Genomic DNA, 21,067 nt, shown 5'->3' on the forward strand with positions numbered 1-21,067 from the left:
TTGAGTACAGGAGTTGGGAGGTCATGTTGCGGCTGTACAGGACATTGGTTAGCCACTGTTGGAATATTGCATGTATTTCTGGTCTCCTTCCTATCAGAAAGATGTTGCAAAGCCTGAAAAAGTGTTCAGAAAAGCTTTACAAGGATGTTGGCAGGGTTGGAGGATCTGAGCTACAGGGAGAGACTGAACAGGCTGGGGCTGTTTTCCCTGGAGCGTCAGAGGCTGAGGGGTGACCTCGTAGAAGTTTACAAAATTATGACGGCATGGATAGGATAAATAGACAAAGTCTGTTCCCTGGGGTCGGGGAGTCCAGAACTAGAGGACATAGATTTAGGGTGAGAGGGGAAACATTTAAAAGAGACCTAAGGGCAATGTTTTCACGCAGAGGGTGGTACTTGCATGGAATGAGTTGCCAGAGGAAGTGGTGGTAAAATTGCAACATTTAAGAGGCATTTAGATGGGTATATGAATAGAAAGGGTTTGGAGGGATATGGGCCGGGTGCTGACAGGTGGGACTAGATTGAGTTGGGATATCTGGTTGGCATGGACGCGTTGGATGAAGGGTCTGTTTCCGTGCTGTACATCTTTATGACTCTATGACTATGTTCTTTTTCACCCATTCATTTCTCTCATATCCTTTTCTTTGCATTTGAACAGTTGCTATCCTGTTGTTCACATCTCATCTAGACTCATCATTAATTTCTTACTCCATGTGTCCTATTCACCACTTCTTTCAGTCCCAAGTCACGGAATCTTTTATCATTTAATCACTCCTGTCGTCTACTTTAACAATCATCATCCCTTTTGCTCTTCTTCCCAGCATCCACACCTTGCCATCTTCACTTGTTTAAAACTTCACATTCCTAACTCTAAGTTCTGATGAAAGGATACAATTCTGAAACATTATGCTGAGTCTTACCAAAAATTGATTCAATGTCAATTTGAAATGCTCATAGAGGCTCTCTGTCTACAAGCCTGAGCAAGCTTTGCCACACTATCTTCCCAAACTTGCCTCGTTACCTGGGCACCACCCCATCATGCCCTAGGAATACGCCCTGCCCAGAGATGCTGGTGACTGATGTAGGCCTGGAGGATTAAGTGGCGAGAATGTGGTCCTTGCATCCATACCCTAAAATAATGTGTTACAGTTAACTACATTTCTCCCATCTTGTTTGCATTTATTGGTCCTACTTACACCTAATGTGAATGCAAGTCACATTCTTCAGAGCTCAGTTGGCAGCACAATCCCTCTGATTGTTGATTCAAGTCCGACTCTAGGGCTGGGAAGAATCAAGGCTGACATTCCTGAACAGTCAACTTTCAGAAAAGACATTAAATCAAGATCCCTCTCTGCCTCTGCTTGGGTAAATGTAAAAGATCTCATGGTACTATTTCAAAGAAGAACTAAAGTCCTAGCCAATACTCTTCAATGAACATCACAAAATCTGATTAATTGATGATCACCACCTTGCAGTTTATAGGAGTCACATACTGGTAGCCAAATTTCTACGTTACAACACTGGCTATCAGTCAAAAAGGTACTTCATTGGCTGAGAGAATTTTGAGATGTCCAGTAGTCGTGAGAAGTGATATACGCATGCCAGTCTTTTATTCTTTTCAAAATACTAGAAGTTCTCGGTGTAAAATGTTCTCTGCAGCTTGGCAACCATTAACTAACTAATGCCAGCAGAGGAAACTTAGTATTAAGAAACCATGGGGAACAGGAAAAACTACTAGATCCAAACAGGACAATACTCTTCATGGATCAAGCTTGACTTTCCAGAACAAGGTAAAATCTTTTCACTTACTGTAATCTTGGCTTGTGCTACCTACCTGCTTTGGTATTGCTCAGAAAATACAAATAATTTTTTTCCCCAAGATTGAAGGCTTGATAATAACTTTGCATTCTGCCAGCAAAGTGTTGACAGTGGTTCCAAAATGTGGAACAATAGGTATCAGAAACTAATTATATACAGGCATTAACCAAGCTCAATGTACTTTTCCAAGATTCTTTCATTGAACACTCTCATTTATCACGAATAATCGGGATGAGGAGCAGCCAACCACAAACAGGCACAGTGTTGCAACATTTCAACTGAGACAGCATGACATGTTACCAATTGATATGCAATGTGTATCCCCTCCCAGCAAACACATTGTCCTTCTGCTGACTTGAACTTTCTTTACTCAGCTCTTGAATTTTTAAGATGGAATCTACATTTACAGCATTTGTAGTATTCGAGCAGCACAATACAGTTGAGGTTCCAAGCCTGGGGTTGAGTTTGGGTTGGCTTCACATGCTTTAAAGCAGGAGAAACCCATTTCACATCAAGCATGTAGTTCAGCAGTGCCCTCAGCTCAGTTACACAATGATACCAGCTTGAATTTTAAATAAGCTCCCTAGCACTCAAGACATGAAAACAAATTCAGATTTTTGTTTGTTTGTAAAAGTTTCACAAATCAAACCTCAAGCTCATGTCTGTCAAATACAGCTTTCACTGGTGATGGCTGGGTAGCTGCACTCAACAGTTGCTGAAGTAAGATCAAGGGGGGCTGCGGTCCCTCAGGTGAAAAGTCAGCAGCATCTGGAGAGGAAACTGTAGCATCCTCTGAAAAGAAGAAATAAACAGTAAATTACAAATAAATACTAATAAGAACGTAAAGTCTCAGAAAACACACATCATATAGGCCACTGTTGATTGTTAGGTTGGATTCGAGGAAGCCAGCTGCTTTAATTGTGCTTCTGTTACTTAACCATTCAAATACATAATCGCTTATCTCAACAACACGGTCCTGTAAGATAAGGGAGCAGGATTTAATATTGTGAATGTTAGAACCTAGTTTACAGACTCCAGGATCCTGGCATCACTTAGAAAAAAAAGCACTGGTATTATCTATTATTGTGTTGGAAAATTATGAGTGATGGTTTCACTGGGGAGCGCAGCCAGAGGCCAGCTGCACAACACAGGAGCCGACAGAGGGGGAGAGCAATAGCAGAAGGAGGTTCATTAGGGGGAGTACAGACGCGAGTACAGTCTGTGGCTGCACACTTCACCCAGGCCAAGGTCAAAGAGATCCCTGAACAGCCACATGCCATTCTGAAGGGGAAGATGTAAGTCAGATTGCGGTTCACAGTGGGGCTAATGACATTAGGAGGAAGGGGGTTGAGATTGAGGAAAACAAAAACAAGAATTTAAGAATCGAGGTAGCAAATTAAAAAGATTGTAATCGCTGGATTACTCCCTGTGCCACCTGCTAACGAGTATAGGAATACACCGATAGAAAAGATGGATCTGTGACTAAAGAGTTGGAGGAGAGAAGACTTAAGATTCCTGAATGAGTAGATTCATTTCGAGGGAAGATGGGACCTTCTACAAGTCAGTCAAGTTACACCTGGATCAGAATAGGATTAACATCCTTGAAGTGAGGTATGCTAGTGCTGTTGATGGGCATTTAAATTAGTTTGGCTGGGGGAAATGGAATGAGACATGGAGACACATAACTACATAAGAACCACCAGGTCAGTCTAGAAGACAGTGCAAACATAGTCAAGTCATAAAGTCACATGGCAAGCCTAGATGGCAATTATTTTAACGCAAGAAACCTTGCAATATTCAGATGAGTCAAGGGTGTTAATTAACACATGGGGATGTGATATCATTGCCATCATGGAGAATGGTTAAGGGAAGAAAAGGACTGAGACCTCAATATTCATGGAAGGTGGAAAAGGAGATGGTATCACAATTTTGACTGGAGTCAATTACTGCAATAAGGAGGGATTAAATCTTGAAAAATGTCTCAAATGAGGACATATGTGGAGAAATTTTAAAAAAAAGAGGGGGCAAGCACATTACTGGAGCCATGCTCCAGACCCCCCACAAAGAATCAGAGAGATAACAAGATAGATATATCGGACACCATCAGAGACTTATAAAAATAATAGTCACAGAGTAAGGGATTTCAGTTTCCCAAATATTAACCAGGGACAGACAAACAAGCTAGAGGGAGTGGAATTCTTAAAATGTGTCCAGGCAAGATTTTTATTCAGCACATAGAAAGTCCTAAAACAACAGATGGTCTCAAGGAGTATAGAAAAAAGATAGTGATAGCAAAGAGGGGACATGAAAAAACACTGGTATGGGCTTTTGACAAAGTATTACATGGCAGACTGGTTAAGATGATAAGACTCCTGTTGCCCAGAAAATTTGGCAAATCAGATCCAAAATTGGGTTAGTGGCAGGAAGCAGAGAGTAATGTGTAAAGGATGCTTTTGTGACAGGAAGCCTGCGCCCAGTGGTATACCTCAAAGTTTGGTGTTCAGTTCCTTGTTGTTTTAAGTGTATATCAAATGATCTAAACAAAACTACAGGAAGTATGATCGGTAAGTTCATAGATAACACAAAAATGGTGGTATGGTAAAGAGCAAGGGGGGAAGCTCCAGGCAACAGGACGATATAGACCGGCTGAACAGTAGCAAAGGGAATTTAATCCTGAAAAGTGAAAGGTGACATAGTTTGGGAGGACTAACAAGGCAAGAGAGTACAAATTGAATGGTGGAAACCTAGGAAGTAGAGAGGATCAAAGGTACTTTGGTCAGCATACACATAGATCTTTGAAGGCAGCAGGACAGGTGTATAATCTGGTTAAGACGGCATATGGGATATTTACCTTTATTAGTCAGGGCAGTGAATAAAAGGCTAAGGAAGTTACGATGGATCTATGTACATTGTTAGTTAGGCTACAGCTGGAGTACTGTCTAGTCATCATACTTTAGGAAGGATGTCATTGCACTAGAAAGGATGTAGAAGAGATTCACCAGGATGTTGCCTGAGCGATTCAGCTATAAAGATAGACAAGATTGGCTAGAATTGTTTTCTTTAGAGTAGAGATAGTGAGGAAGGATCTGGTTGAGGCATACAAAGTTCTGATGAGCACTGACAAGGTAGAGAGATAGAGAAAGCACAGATTGAGAGAAACTTTTTCTCATTGTCAAGGAGTCAATACCAGGGGCTATAAGGAAGTATAAAAGAGATTTAAAGGAACCTTTTTTGACTCAGAGGATTATGGGTTTTCAAGAAAGCAGCTATCTGGAATTCACTGCCTGCAAAGGGTGGTCAAGGTAGCAACACTCAAGACATTTAGGTTTTAGATGAGCATTGGAAATGCCATACCATACCATACCATACCAAGACCACAGGCCAAGTGCTGGAAAATGAGATTAGAATAAATTTGATGATTGGCATAAACAGAATGGGTCAAAGGTTGTCTTTCCATGTTGTAAAAACTCTTGTCTGTAAAAATGTGCCAGTGCTGTAATAACAACTAGATCCTATGCAATATGTCACAAATTTCAAGAATGTCTTGGCATTTACAAATTTTTAAGAACTCCCATTTTGAACAAAGACATATTCTCACCTATATGATGCTGATTATAGTGTTGGGGTTCGCTGACTTACAGTCCAACTTATAAACACTCATACTTATGAATGAGATGCCTTAGTACTATTAGTTTTAATGGTCTAACATGTAAACGTTTGCTCATACTTACAATCACGTATTTTACACGGCACTTTACTGTATTCTAAGCTGTGTACAAATTAACTTATGAACATACTCAAGAATGGAAACCATTTGCAACACAGGGACTGCCTATACAAAGAACCAAAATTTCAAGAATTAGATTAAAAGATTTTTTGTAACAATAAAACTCAAACACAACCCCTTGTTTTGAATGTACATTTAGAAAGCAATTGAAATTGGCTTACTGCAAGTGATTATATATAAATAGTCATTCAGTCCATCGTTGGTACTTTGTAACGGTAGTGTGTGCTACCTACAATATGCAATCTACAAATTCAAAGATCCTTTGCATGAGCCAAACCCATTATCACTGCCATCTAGCAGGACAAGGGCAGCAAATACTTTGGACCACCTCCTGTAAGTTCCCCTCCAAGCCACTCACTATCCCGACTTGGAAATATATCACCGCATCGTTATGTCAACATCCCAGAATTCCCTCCCTACAATATTGTGGAATCACCTACAGCACATGGATTGCAGTGGTTCAAGATGGCCGGTCACCAGCATCTTTCTTTGCTGTTTCTCCCATGAAATAGGTCATAACTCATCAGGCGTCATGAATATGACACAAACTCAAAGGACTAGCTGGTATTTTCTTTCCTCTAATTGGTTTCATTGTATTGAATTGGGGTGAAATCACAAATCTTATGCAATTAGAGTAAAGCTATCCACCAATTAGCAATAGGAGAAAAGGGAAAGAAATGAGTCTGCATTTATATGGCACTTTTCACATTCGTGGAGCATCCAAATGTCCTTCACAAACTATTAAAGTCCTGAAGCTTGGTCACTATTTTAGATCATAACAATTGAAAGATTAATATTTAACAAGCTCCGGAAGAACTTTCCAAGCTTTTTTTTAATGCGAAAGAACCTTTCACATTTATCATTGCACCATCTCATCCAAAAGACATCTTTCTCAAGGCATCATTGAAAGTCAGTTGTGTGATCAAGCCTCTGCAGCTGGGCTAGAACTCACCCACGTGGTTGTGTGCAATTATAGTGAGCCAATTCCACTATGTGAAAGACTGGATTTCATTGGAGTTTTCACATTCATCTGAACAGTTAGACAAAAAGTATAAAAGGTGTTTTGCTGAATTATACCTGTGGAAAGTGGCCCAGTTTCAAATACAGCTGGTTGTGAAAGAATCTGTCTCAATTTATCCTGGTGCATGAGTAAGGCTCGTGCTGCCTTCAGTATGTACAATCTCAGCTGTTGACATCTTAACAAATATAAATCCACTTGATCTAAATGGAGGAAGGGAGGAAAACATATTTATATTAAACACAGAATACAGTTTCACCACAAAAACAGCCAATCTTGGAATAACAGAATTACAATTTGAAAAATGAAAGAATGCAAATTTTATTGAAAAACAGCACATCCAAAACATTATGGAAACTACAAAAATTTCTAATATGAGATAAGTAGTTATATCTACATGATGCACAAGCATTTAAAATGTCACCCATTCAGGTCTTGTGTAGTACAGAGAGCAATTCTAAAATTATTCAATCTTCAACATTATGAGAAGAGAACATTCAAGTCAAAAGTGCATGAAGATGGTGTTGTTTGGTTAATTCAGTAGAGTTTTAGGAGTAATTATAACTAAAACTAATGCAAAATCTCATTTTAATGAACTGTACACTTTAATTGCTGATTCAGAAATCACAACTGGTTAAAGGACAACCAAAATTAAACTACTGAGCAACATTAATGCATTTACTCCACTTGTTTATTGTCAAGCATCTTATGTGTAGTTTTATTAACCAAGCTCATAGTCCAGCTTCCAGTTGGAATTTGAGTAAGAATGATCTGAAGTAGTAGAAAAAAAAAATCTCCACCAGGGCTCAAAACACTTTGGAGGTGTTGGCAAATTAACCCAGGAAATTTTATTAAATTGGGGTTGGGGGCGGGGGTGGATTTCCATGAGAGTTGGGATGCTTGCATGAGGTCAACACTCAATAGGTCACTATGAACTACAATGGGCTCCACTAGCTCCTATATCACTCAGTTATAACACATTGCCCAGGCCAGCATCTCAAATTTAACTGTTTAGTTCTTAATTTGCTTTTTAAAAAAAAACTTGTGTGTTTCACCTTTTGGCAAAGGCATTTAAGTAAGAATTTCCTGTAAAACAGGGTGGAATCTCTAACATAAGGCTGCATAGATCCAAAAGCTAACATGTGGGGAAATACATAGTGGATACTACTGAAACAAACACAATGTGTCAATTGTCAAATTCTGATCTGAGGTCCAGCTAAAGAAGTAACACCTGCCTGGTTCCAACTGTGTGCTTGCAATGGAAATACAGCAGTGACAATACCATCCTGTACAAGATAGGGCCACGGGATGGCCTTTTGTGTTTGGATGCCTGTCAGCTACTTTGAAAGAAATGCTTATTAACTGATGCCTGTTGTCTTGTGCCAACTTAAATGCTATGTTGCCTAGGAAATGAATTTTTCCTTGAATGCTGTGCCTTTAAATTTAAAGGAGGGACAATAGTTAATGATGATATTAAAGAATTCTTCCAATTCTGCTCCTGAGTGCAACTACCAGATGTCAATACAAAGGTAGATGGCATTGTTACTACATGAATGTACAAGTCAGTGAGACTAATAAAAGGGGCCCTAAAATCCAAAAAAATGTCCCCACTGAAAATCTCAACAGGAAACATTTTTTTTCAAAATAAAAAGAGTGTAACCTCTAGTCTCTACTCTGATATTTCAAAACAAAAACGGAAGCTCATGTTTTATTTACCTGAGAGGCTTTGGCTGGATTTCTTCATTTTGTGCTTTTCAAGTTTGCTCCCTGCTAGGTTCACCAACTGAGCCCAGACTGACAGCATTGGGTCAGCAAATGGCAAATTGTTAATACTGAAGGCAATCACTGGAAGCTGAAATTAACACAAAAACATTATAAGGATTGAGATCATCGACTGAAAAATCAGGCAAAAATTGTTGGTCTACTGATCGGATTGGGCCGGGACAACTGCTTAGCAACCATATATCACCTACCGGTTGTAACTGACTTAAAGAACAAACTCTGTACATTCGCATATCATGGAACTGCACTGTAATTTTTCCCTTGGGGGTAATACGAGCCACAGTCCCCTCTCCAAATTCTTCATGTGTCACCTGACCACCCAATCTCAGGCGCCCATCGACTCCACCAATCACAGCCAGTACTGCCATCAATCCACTAATCTCTGGATTGTCTGAATCTGGGAAACAATCTTCCAAGACTGTCTGCAAGGATGCAAAGGGAGATGATGGAACATTTTGCTGTTAAACATAAAAATTCATCCAAACAATCTCATGCTGCAATCATAATCCTTTTCTCAAGTATAACCAATTGCCTGGCATTGCGTCAGTCATGAAGTAAATCCCTTTGTAATCCATGTTAGTCCCAGCCATGCAATCCAGTGCAAGCAAAAACCTGGGTTGCAATGTCCTCAAAACAAAGATGTGGTTAATGAAGCCTGCAAAAAAAAAAGCAGAGACTTCACATTTCTTACAAAACAACTAAATGCCATCAACATGGTCTTCTACAGAAAGATTTCTCAAAGATCTTCATATCGAAGAAATTTCACTAAGTATTTTGAGGAGAAATCATGAACAGCATTGTAAGATTACACAAATGAATTAGCACAAGATTGGCACCATACAGAAATTTATGGGATTACAATAAGATGAGAAACCCATGTCAGAACTTTGGACATCTTGATTGCCTGCTTCGAATATGACAATTACCCCATAGTATCAAGACAATAGAAACTAAATAATAAAGATTCCCCAGTGCTCAAGCAAAAGCTCTCATAGGAAGCTACTTTTCCTTTTCCCCCCAGAGAATACAAATTTCAAAAACTTCAAAAGCTAACATTAAATTTGTCTATTTTAGATCAAATAAATCTTCCGAAAAGAGGTAACTATATCATTCCAAATTTAAAAATCACAACACCAGGTTATAGTCCAACAGGTTTAACTGGAAGCACGACTTTTGGAGCGCCGCTCCTTCATCAGGTGGTTGTCAAGGATAATCCTGTGCATTTTAAAAAGCAAGTGAAGCACTGCCAGTTGCGATGGGTAGACCACACTGCTTGCATGCCTGACACTGCATGCCTGATTCCCTAAGTAGTCTACTCAAAGCTATCAATAGGATGGCAGAGGAAATACTGCGAGGATCCCTTGAAAGCCTCACTAAACAAATGCAACATCCCCATTAACAGGTGGGAATTACTTTCCCTAAAAAGACAAACCAGAGAAAATGTCAACCACTTGAAATGTCACTGAGCAGAGGCCAAGTGTAAGCAGCAGTAAATGTCCTCAGAATCCAGAGTGTCCTATCCACCCACTGCATCAAACATCACAAGCCCAGTTGTGGCAGAGACTGCAGCACCTCAATTGGACTATTCAGCCACTGCAGAAGCCAACTCCCCATTCCCCCCCATGGAAGCAAGTCATCCTCAACCTGAGGGACTGACAACGAAGAGTGCAACATTACACTTACTGCCTCTGCCACTTTATCACTCATGATTTCACTGATGCAATTCAGCTGGGAATTGATGTAGTCATTGATAAGTCCATTCCACTGATTCAGAGTGTGAAGAGTTCGCAACAGTGCAACAATTTCCTCTGCTAATGTGCTACTGTGGGTGGCAGTCAGAGAAGCTGGAGGTCGAGCTTTTCTTCTTCTCAACATTCCATCTGGAAACACAAGAAAATGCTTTAATCGTATATTTATTTTTTACCATGTTATGAACTTGTCAAATAATACGGTAAGAAATATATGTACCAATCATAAAGGAAGCTCACCTCTTAAGAGTGGAAGGTCACTTGAGCAGGTGCTCAGAAGGCTACCCAAAAAGACAAACAACTTTTCAACAAGGAACTTCATGTCTTTTGACCGCTCATCTCTGTCCCAGGAAGGAAGGACCGCTTGTAACAAACGCAGCGCTAAAATCTAACAAATTAAAAAGCAAATATCCATGTTAACAGATATACTACACCAATCCAAACCTGATCAACCTCTCATGTGAAAGTTATTACACACTACTTTTTATCTTCCATTGTTTGAACCCAATTTGCTATCCCTCCCTTATATGCCTTAATCTTCTTCAAAGCTCTGTGCGACTGCCAGCACTTCTGAGACATAGCTGAGCTTTGCAGATTGGGTATTATCTCAGGAATCCCAGAAGGTCTCAGCAGGAGTCAGTACTTCCACTTGTAGCAAGTGGAAGAATACAAGACACAGGATGCCATAAGGACACAGTACATTGGTAATGGGTTGAGATAGGAAGATGGTGAGTTTTTTCATACTTGGGGCTTGCAGAGAAAAATCGTCCACGAAATTTGCCAGAATTGACACTTAGCTATTTTCTGACTTAATTCAGCCCCATCATACCAGAGGTGAAAAATGAAAATGTCCCCTTTGTCAACATTAATATTTTCCTTCGATTAGCATCAATACCGAAATGATGACATTTCAAAAGGGGAAAAAATAAAAGAGTTCAGACAAATACAATAGCAGATTATTTTTAACAGTGTCTCAAATACATCTTGCCCTTGGTTTCTTGGCAGAAAAGAGTTGCACAATAGTTCTCACCTGTCGCTGCAGAGACACAGCAGTAAATGACTGTTGTCCTTCAACAATTTTGGTTAGCAAGCTGATCCACTGAGATGAACTCAGAGTACCACACATGCGAGGGGTAAGCGCTATACTTCGAATGAAACCCAGGGAACACCAGCTCCGGTGTTGCTCTCTAGATACAACTTTGTTTACTGAAGAAACTAGAAACAATATAAAAATGTTAATCTCACCAAATAACTGAAGTTGTTTCTTTATTTTTACTGTAGCTCAAACGCAAGGGCAACAAGAGTAAAATGTTCTAGTCAGTTGAACAGAAGTCAGTCACAGAAATAAAACCAGCCATACCAACGTTTCATTACGATCAGTGACAATATGTATTCAGTTTAAAGTCAGTGTTCAAATAGTTTCCCATGTCAAACAACTTGTTACAAAGATTCGTCGGCACGGTGGCACAGTGGTTAGCACTGCTGCCTCACAGCGCCTGAGACCCGGGTTCAATTCCTGACTCAGGCAACAGACTGTGTGGAGTTTGCACGTTCTCCCCGTGTCTGCGTGGGTTTCCTCCGGGTGCTCCAGTTTCCTCCCACAGTCCAAAGATGTGCGGGTCAGGTGAATTGGCCATGCTAAATTGCCCATAGTGTTAGGTAAGGGGTAAATGTAGGGGTATGGGTGGGTAGCGCTTCGGCGGGTCGGTGTGGACTTGTTGAGCCGAAGGGCCTATTTCCACACTAAGTAATCTAATCTAAAAAAAATTCGTCATAGGGAATATTGCTCGGAGAGCTTATGTTTTGAAGAATTATGAAAAATCGAGCTGTGTGGAAGTACTTGGAGTAGTTTCTTGAAACTAAATAATAATTGAAAGTTCACTACGGACATTGGGGATTTTATTTTATGCAAGGTTTTGTGTAAATCATATGACTGAAGGTAATCGTCTTGCTTTGCTGCAGATTCTAGCTCAGGTGGTTTTTGAAGACTGATTGGCTTGGAGAGGTTCCAGTTTACTTCAGTTGGAGCAAAACTTGCTCAGAGCAAGCTGAACTGAAAGGCACGTTTTGAAGAACAAAGCCATCCAGCTGATCTTCTTTATTTGGGAAAAGGAAACCCTTTTGTTGAATTCAGGGTGAAAATATTCAGTATTTTGAAAGAAAGAGTGACTGAATACACATCAAGATTGAAGTCTTGACTTATTCAAGGAATACAAAGACAAACATGCACGACTTGACCACATGCCAGAACATCAGAGCCCAGCACATTTTCAACTTGTCTTCATCATTGACCAAATAGCTTTATTTAAAAAAAAGTCATCTCTGCAGAGAAATATATTACTTTCCCTCTTGAAGTGAGAATATGTTTGTGCGCACTTTGGTAATATTTAGGATAAGCTTTTATACTTCTACATACTGCTGTGTTAACCAATTAGGTTTATTGATTGAATAGGTTGTGTTTTAATAATACACCAATAATTGCGTTTAGAAACCAGGTTGACGGATCTTCTTGTTTAAAACCTGATGTCAATCAGGTACTTAATTTATTATCTTGATAACTGGATAAAATATTTCTATTTTATTTTGTGAGCCATGAAGGTGTGTGGCAAGAGCACTGGTGCACTCCTTCAGCCTCGGTAGTAACAAAGCCAATGTTTTGATAACTGAAACTTTCATGTTGCTCAGTACAATTAAAATTTTTACCAACCTCAAAGCATCAGGACAAAATCTCTCATCCTTCTTGTAATGAGTAATGCGCTTGACATTGGGAGTAAAATAATTGTTTTTAATAACGATCTAAAGGGATAGATCGGAGGCACAAACTATAAATACTGGGACTACACATCTCAGTTGCTTCATAAGGATTGCAATTTGATGGGGTGTTATACTTATGACAGGGAAATGAGATTTCATTCAGAATTTTTACACAGGTCCAAAATTTAGTACACATTTATTCATTGTCTGCACTATACCTCCAGCGAGAAATTGCTTGGCTTCAGTTTCATTGCAATAGGCACTGCTGAATTGAAGCTGGAGACTCAAGTGCACAACAAACCTGCTGTTCTACATGCCAACATATCATTAAAAGAAAATTAACGCATCAGCTATTCAGAACATGGAAGTGTTCACTCTCTACTAATGATAAATACCAAAGTATATGTCGTCCAGAACACTGATACTGGCAAAAGACCTTTTTTTAAAAAAAATTAAGAGTTCAATTACCAGTTTTATCTGATGCCCCACTCTCCACAAGCATTCGCAAAAGACCACATAAAGTTTTGGTAGCTTCATTCTGGACTAGGTCTGAGTGTATTCCAGCAGAAAGTGACAATGTTTGCAGAAGGTTAACTGTTGCCATCAACAGCATCACAGTTGGATGCGTGTTCTTCTCAATGGTTTCTGCTTCTGTGCACAAAACAGCGTCACAAGAAAACTTTGTTTAGTTTCTAGATGCAAGTATCCTTTCTTTAACAACCATCCAAAATGTGAAGAAAGCCCCAGTATGCTGGCTATTGAAGAACATACAGTATTAGTCCTAAAAGGTATGTTGTTTTCATTATAAAACCGTGAAGAAAAACTGGAAGACAAATTCACAAGATTACTACAAGACCATGTTCTGGTAATGAAGTGCTATAAATTGATTAAGTGCCTTTCAACTGAATTGTGAAATCCTCCACTTACACAGAAGATTCTTTCATTTTCCGACATGTGGAAACTAAACTCTTGATAAATCAAACTATTAAAATATGCTTAAAAAATATTACAAGCATCGAAATATAGATGATAGGAGCAGGAAAAGGCCATTCACCCCCTTAAACCTGTTCTGCCATTCAGTACAATCATGGTTGATCATTGAGCCCACTACCTGAATGCCGACTACCCTCTCCCAATCTTTGATCCATTTAGCCACAAGTGCTATATCTACTTCCTTCTTGAAAACCCAACATTTTGGCCTCAACCACTTTCTGTGGTAGTGAATTCCACAGATTTAGCACCTTCTAGGCAGAGAAATCTGTCCTCACAGTCCTAAAAGATTCACCCCTTAAACTATGGCCCCTGGTTCTGAACTTCACCACCACCATGAACATCCCTCTTGTCTCCAACATCTCGTCCCATTAGTCTTAAAGAAATCCAAAAGATTCTAAACTCCTTTAATACAGTCTAATCGAAGAAACCTCTCCTCAATCACCAGTCCTGCTATCCCAGGAATCAATTTGGTAAACCTTCGTCACACTCGCTAGCAAGAGCATCCTTCCTCAGATAAGGCGGCCAAAACTGAACTCTATTTCCAGTGTGAACTTGTCAATCCCCTGTATAATTACAGCAAGACATCCTTGTTTCTGTACTTGAATCCCATCATTATGAAAGCCAAAATGCCAACTGCATTCTTTACTGTCTGCTTCACCTGTACACTTATATGCAGCAAATGGTCAACAATGACATTCGGTTTCATTGAACATTCTTCTCTCTCAACTTACAATCATTCAAATAATAATCAGCCTTCCTATTTTTGTACCAAAGTGGATAACCTCTCATTTATCCACATGATACTGCATTTGCCCATTCACTCAGACCATCCAAATTACATTGCCGCATCTCTGCATTTTCCTTACAACTCACTCTTCCATCCAGCATTGTCTCATCAGCAAATTTTGAGATCTTACATTTAATTCCCTCATTTAAATTTTCACATATTGTCAATAGCTGAGGTCCAAGTACTATATCTGCAGTACCCTACTAGTCATTGCCTACCACTCAGAAAGAGGCATTTATTCCTACTTCTTGTTTCCGGTCTGCTAACCAATTTTCTGTCCAACTCAATACACAAGCCCCATTCCCAAGCACTTTAATTTTACACAATCTCTCATGTGGAACTTATTCAAGAGCCTTCTAAAAGTGTAAATAAACCAACTCCACTGGTTACATCCTTGAAGAAATCTAGTACATTTGTCAAGCATGATTTCTCATTTGTAGATCCATGCTGGCTGTGAATGATTCTACTATTGTTTTCTAAATGTTCTGCTATAAAATTCTTGACAATGGAATGATAGCAGCTTAAACACTTGATAAACACGTTCGGGTTACCTCACAGATTATTCTGAAAAATATCTCACCCTCTTGTAGTGCCCACTAAATTTTCCCCCTTTTAACAAAACACCAATGCTGAAATTCTTTATTTGAAATACAATGTCAATAACTCAAAATTTTATTACAAACCAGAATCATCCTCTGTGTCAGAGTCTTCTGTAGTTGGCTGTGTAGCAGGTGGTGGTTCAGCTAATTTCAGATCATACTTTCCTTCTTTTCCCATTCTATAGGAGTTAGTGCTACCAGTATCCCACTGAACTCTGATCCAGCCATCATCCCCCAATTCGCCAATTACACGGCCTAATCCTGGAGGTGGTCCATCCTGGAAAGTTATGTTCATTAAAAACAACAAACATAAAAAGGCAAAAAAAACAAACAATGCTTCTGCTATAGGAATAGCTCGATAGCCAGTCAAATATATTTATATTAGCTCAAATTACATTCTTTTCATATTTAAACATAAAATGCACAAAACTGATTAAATTGAAGTGCTTAAGATCATGAAGGAATGGGATAGATAGAATTTGTTGTTGGCAACAGTCAAAGGATGTGATGCATTCTCCCAACACTTGGGCAGAGGAGTGTTGTGCACACAGGAAAAGAAATGCTTTATAGTCTAGGCTGATATCTCAGGTGTTATATTAGGCCAAGTCTCGACTCGCAGAATTGATTGCAATCAGGTCTGGAACAAAGGAATATTAAAAAAATCCCCAAAGTATCTATTTTTATTTTCAACCTCAGATGAATATTGAAAACAGTACACATTACAAAAGAGTAAGTGCTGGAGGTCTTTGAAAACATCATGGTAGATAAAGCTCCAGGACCTGATCAAGCATATGCCAGGATATTGTGGGAAGTTAGGGAAGAAATTGCAGGGCCCCTACCAGAGATACTTGTAACATCTACAACCACAGGTGAGGTGCCAGAGGAGTGGAGAGTGGCTAATGTTGTGCCTTTGTTTAAGAGAGACTGTAAAGAGAAGCCTGAGAACAATAGACCGAGAGTCTGACATCAACAGTGAGTAACTTGTTGGAGGGGATTCTGCGGGACAGGATTTACATGTACTTTGAGAGGCAAGGACTGATTAGGGTTAGTCAGCATGGCTTAGTGTGTGGGAAAATGTCTTACAAACATGACAGATTTTTTTTTTGAGAACATAACTAACAAGATTGATGAGGACAGAGCTGTAGATGTTGTCTGGACATAGATATAGACTTTAGTAAAGCCTTTGATAAGGTTCTGCACAGTAATCTAATGAGTAAAATTAATCATGTGCGACTCAGGATGAGCTTGCCAACTGGATACAAAATTGGCTTGACAGTAGGAAACGTAAGGTAATGATGGAGGATTGATTTTCAGATTGGTGCCCTGTGAGCACAAGTGTTCCACAGGGATTGGCACTGGGTCCACTTTTGTTTATCATTTATATAAAAATTTGGATGAGAATTTACAAGGATTAGTTCGTAAGTTTGCAGATGACACCAAAATTGGTGGTACAGTTGACAGTGAAGAAGGTTATCTAAGATTACATTGGGATCTTGATCAATTACGTAAATGAACTGAGTGGTAGATGGAGTTTAATTTGGTTAAATATGTGATGTTACATTTTGGTAAAACAAACAAGGGCAAGACTTATACAATTAATAGTAAAACCTTTGGTATTGTTGTCGAACAGAGATGCAGGGTTCAGGTAGATAGTTCTTTGAATGATGCATCAAAGGAAGGTGGGGTGGTTAGGAAGGCATTTAGCATGCTTGCCTTCATTGCTCAGACCTTTAAGTATAAGTGTTAGGATGTCATGTTGTGTTATACAGGATGTTAATGGGACCAATTTTGGAGTATTGTGTGCAGCTCTGGTCACCTTGCGATAGAAATATTATTATTAAAGTGAAGAAGTCTCAGAAAACATTTACCAAGATGTCAGGATTGGAGGCTTTGAGATATAAGGATAGGCTGAGACCTTGCTCACTGAAGCATGGGAGGTTGAGCGGTGTTAATGAGGTTTATAAAATCATAGAACATAGAACAATAGAACAATGCAGCGCAGAACAGGCCCTTCGGCCCTCCACCGTGCTCCGACCTGTGAACTATTCTCAGCTCGTCCACCTACACTATCCCATCATCATCCATGTGCTTATCCAACGATTGTTTAAATCTCCCTAATGTGACTCAGTTGACTGCATTGGCAGTCACGGCATTCCACACCCTTACTATTTTCTGTGTAAAGAACCTGCCTCTGACATCTGCCTTAAATCTATCACCCCTCAATTTGTAGTTACGCCTCCTCGGACAAGCTGATGTCATTATCCTAGGAAAAAGACTTTCAATGTCTACCCTATCTAATCCTCTGATCATCTTGTATGTCTCTATCAAATTCTCTCTTAGCCTGCTTCTTTCCAATGAGAACACACCCAAGTCTCTCAACCTTTCCTCATAAGACCTTCCCTCCAGGCCAGGCAACATCCTGGTTAATCTCCTCTGCACCTTTCCCAATGCTTCCACATCCTTCCCGTAATATGGCAACCAGAACTGTACACAGTATTCCAAGTGTGGCCGCACTAGCGTTTTGTATAGTTGCAGCATGATATTGCAGCTCCAGAACTTAATCTCTCTACGAATGAAACCTAACACACAGTATGCCTTCCTAACAGCACTATCAACCTGGGTGGCAACTTTCAGGGATCTATATACATGGACTCCAAGATCCTTCTGCACATCCACACTACCAAGAATCTTTCCATTGACCCAGTACTCTGCCTTCCTGTTATTCTTCCCAAAGTGCATCACCTCACATTTAGCTGCATTGAACTCTATTTGCTACCTCTCAGCCCAATTCTGCAGTTTATCCAAGACCCCATGTAACCTGTTACATTCTTCCAAACTGCCCACTACTCTACCAACTTTAGTGTCATCTGCAAATTTACTAATCCATCTGTTTATGCCTGCGTCTAAATCATTTATAAAAATGACAAACAGTAGTAGTCCCAAAACAGATCCTTATGGCACACCACGAGTAGCTGAACTCCAGGCTGAATATTTTCCATCAACCACCACTCGCTGTCATCTTTCAGAAAGCCAGTTTCTAATCCAAACTGCTAAATCAACCTCAATTTCATACCTCTGCACTTTCTCCAACAGCCTATTATGTGGAACCTTATCAAAGGCTTTACTGAAGTCCATGTATATCACATCAACTGCCCTACCCTCATCAACATGCTTGGTCACCTTTTCAAAAAACTCAGTGAGGTTTGTGAGACGCAACCTGCCCTTGATGAAACCATGTTGACTATCTGAAATCAAATTGTTGCTTGCTAGGTTATTATAAATCTTATCTCTTATAATCCTTCCCAAAACCTTTCCTACAACAGAAGTAAGGCTAACTGGTCTATAATTACCTGGGTCATCTCTACTGCCCTTCTTGAACAAGGGCACAACATTTACAATCCTCCATTTCTCTGGTACTAAACCTGTAGACAATGATGACTTAAACATCAAAGCCAAAGGATCTGCTATCTCCTCCCTAGCTTCCCAGAGAATCCTTGGATAAATCCCATCCTGTCCAGGGGACTTGTCTACTTTCACTCCTTCTAGAATTGATAACATCTCTTCGTAACTAACCTTGATCTTTCTAGTTTAATAGTTCATGCCTCATTCTTCTCCTCTCCTATATTCTCCTTTTCCAGAGTGAAAACTGATGAGAAATGTTCGTTTAGCACCTCTCCAATCTCCACATGGTCCACATTCAACTTCCCACTTCTGTCTTTGACTAGCTCTATTCCTACCCTTTTATTCCTCACATACCGAGAGAAAGCTTTTGAGTTCTCCTTTATTCTACTTGCTAAAGACTGCTCGTGTCCTCTCTTTGCTCTTCTTAACTGTCTCTTTAAATCCTTCCGAGCTGATCTGTAACTCTCGATCGCCTCATCTGAACCATCTTGCCTCATCAACGCATAAGCCTCCTTCTTCTGCTTAACAAGAGATGCAATTTCTGTAGTAAATCACTTCCTTATCATTTCCTCCCTGCCTGACAGGGACATACCTATCAAGAACACGCAATATCTGTTCCTTAAACCAGCTCTGCATTTCCATTGTCTGCATCCCCTGCATTTTGCTACCCCATTCTATGCAGCCTAATTCTTGCCTAATCGCATTATAATCCCCCTTGCCCCATCGATAACTCTTGAACTGTGGCATGTACCTATCCCTTTCCATCAATAAACTAAACATAACTGATTTATGGTCACTCTCTCCAAAGTGTTCACCTACAACTAAATCAAACACCTCATGAGAGGCATAGAGAAGGTGAATAGCAAAGATCTTTTTCCTAGGGTAGATGAGTTCAAAACTAGCATGTATATTTTTAACATGAGAGAAGGGAAAATTTAAGAGGGACCTGAGGGGCAAGTTTTTCCACCCAGAGGGTGGTTAATATGTGAAATGAATTGCCAGAGGAAATGGCAGATGCAAGTACATTTGCAACATTTAAAAGACATTTGAACAGATACATGAATAGGAACATTTTTGAGGGCAATGGGCCAGTTTACTTTGAGAACATGGAAACACACCATAGGGTCTGTTTCCATGCTGTCATGATTCTATAATATTCTTTGTTCCAGTGTTATAGCCTCAACATACCTCACACCAAGCATCACTATAGTCTGGATGTAGGTTTGCCCGCTGATCTGGAAGGTTCGATTTCAGACATTTCGTCACCATACTAAGTAACATCATCAATGTGCCGCCGTATGAAGCACTGAACGTATGGCCCACTTTTTATTTGTGTGTTTAAGTTTCCTTGGGTTGGTGACATCATTTCTTAGTGATGTAATTTCCTATCATTTTTCTCAGGGGAGGTAAATGGAATCCAAGTCAATGTGTTTGTGATAGGATTTCTTGTGCGTGTCTCTGTTTGGCTTGTCCTAGGATGTATGTGTTGTCCCAATCGAAGTGATGTCCTTCCTCATCTGTATGTAAAGATCCTAGTGGGTCATGTCTTTTTGTGGCTAGATGACATTCATGTATCCTGGTGGCTAGTTTTCTGCACGTTTGTCCAATGTAGTTTTTGTCACAGTTCTTGCAAGCTAATTTGTAAATGACATTAGTTTTGCTTGTTGTCTGTCTAAGGTCCTTCAAGTTCATTAGCTGCTGTTTTAGTGTGTTAGTGGGTTTGTGGCCAACCATGATACCAAGAGGTCTGAGTAATCTGGCAGTCATTTCTGAGATGTCTTTGATGTAGAAGAGTGTGGCTAGGATTTCTGGACGTGTTTTGTCTGCTTGTTTGGGTTTGTTGCTGAGAAATCGGGGAACTGTGTACGTTGGATACTCGTTCTTTTTGAATATACTGTATTGGTGGTTTTCCTCTGCTCTTTGTCGTTGCTCTGTTCTGCAGTGTGTTGGCTCGTTGAAATAGTATTCTAATGCAGCTTCGTTTGTGGATGCTGAGATGATTGCTTCTGTAGTTCAGTATTTGGTCCATATGTGTTGTTTTCCTGTAGACGCTAGTTTGATAAGGTTTAATGCTTACATACAGAAGAGGAAGGACACTACTTCGACTGGGACAAAACATCCATCTAGGACGAGCCAAACAGAGGCAGGTGAAAATTCCTAGAAGCATGGCATACCAACTGGAATTCTATCAACAAATACATTGACTTGGATCCCATTTCTCACCCCCTGAGAAAAAGAACAGGAAATGCCATCACCACAAGAAATGATGTCACCAACCTAAGGAAACCTAAACCCATAAATAAAAAGCAGGCTATACCAGTGCTTTATCCAGAGACTCACTCCAGAGACTGATGATGTTACCTAGTATGGTGATGAAACG

The 21,067-nt window shown here is 39.8% G+C and overlaps 1 protein-coding gene across 5 annotated transcripts in view; it reads right to left on the minus strand.

Annotated features, from left to right (window-relative positions):
• Positions 1-21,067, minus strand: part of herc2 (HECT and RLD domain containing E3 ubiquitin protein ligase 2) — a 238,785-nt gene that overhangs the window by 94,716 nt on the left and 123,002 nt on the right. For all 5 annotated transcript variants that reach the window (XM_060826247.1, XM_060826244.1, XM_060826246.1 and 2 more), the window contains 9 exons: positions 15,370-15,562; positions 13,375-13,557; positions 11,183-11,367; positions 10,393-10,540; positions 10,088-10,284; positions 8,596-8,826; positions 8,339-8,474; positions 6,682-6,825; positions 2,467-2,609 (listed from right to left, as the gene is read on the minus strand). In XM_060826247.1, coding sequence (XP_060682230.1) covers positions 2,467-2,609; positions 6,682-6,825; positions 8,339-8,474; positions 8,596-8,826; positions 10,088-10,284; positions 10,393-10,540; positions 11,183-11,367; positions 13,375-13,557; positions 15,370-15,562 — 1,560 coding nt within the window. The remainder of the gene's footprint in view (positions 1-2,466; positions 2,610-6,681; positions 6,826-8,338; positions 8,475-8,595; positions 8,827-10,087; positions 10,285-10,392; positions 10,541-11,182; positions 11,368-13,374; positions 13,558-15,369; positions 15,563-21,067) is intronic.

Source organism: Hemiscyllium ocellatum, chromosome 6 (assembly GCF_020745735.1).
Source record: "Hemiscyllium ocellatum isolate sHemOce1 chromosome 6, sHemOce1.pat.X.cur, whole genome shotgun sequence".
NCBI classification, from domain to species: Eukaryota; Metazoa; Chordata; class Chondrichthyes; order Orectolobiformes; family Hemiscylliidae; genus Hemiscyllium; species Hemiscyllium ocellatum.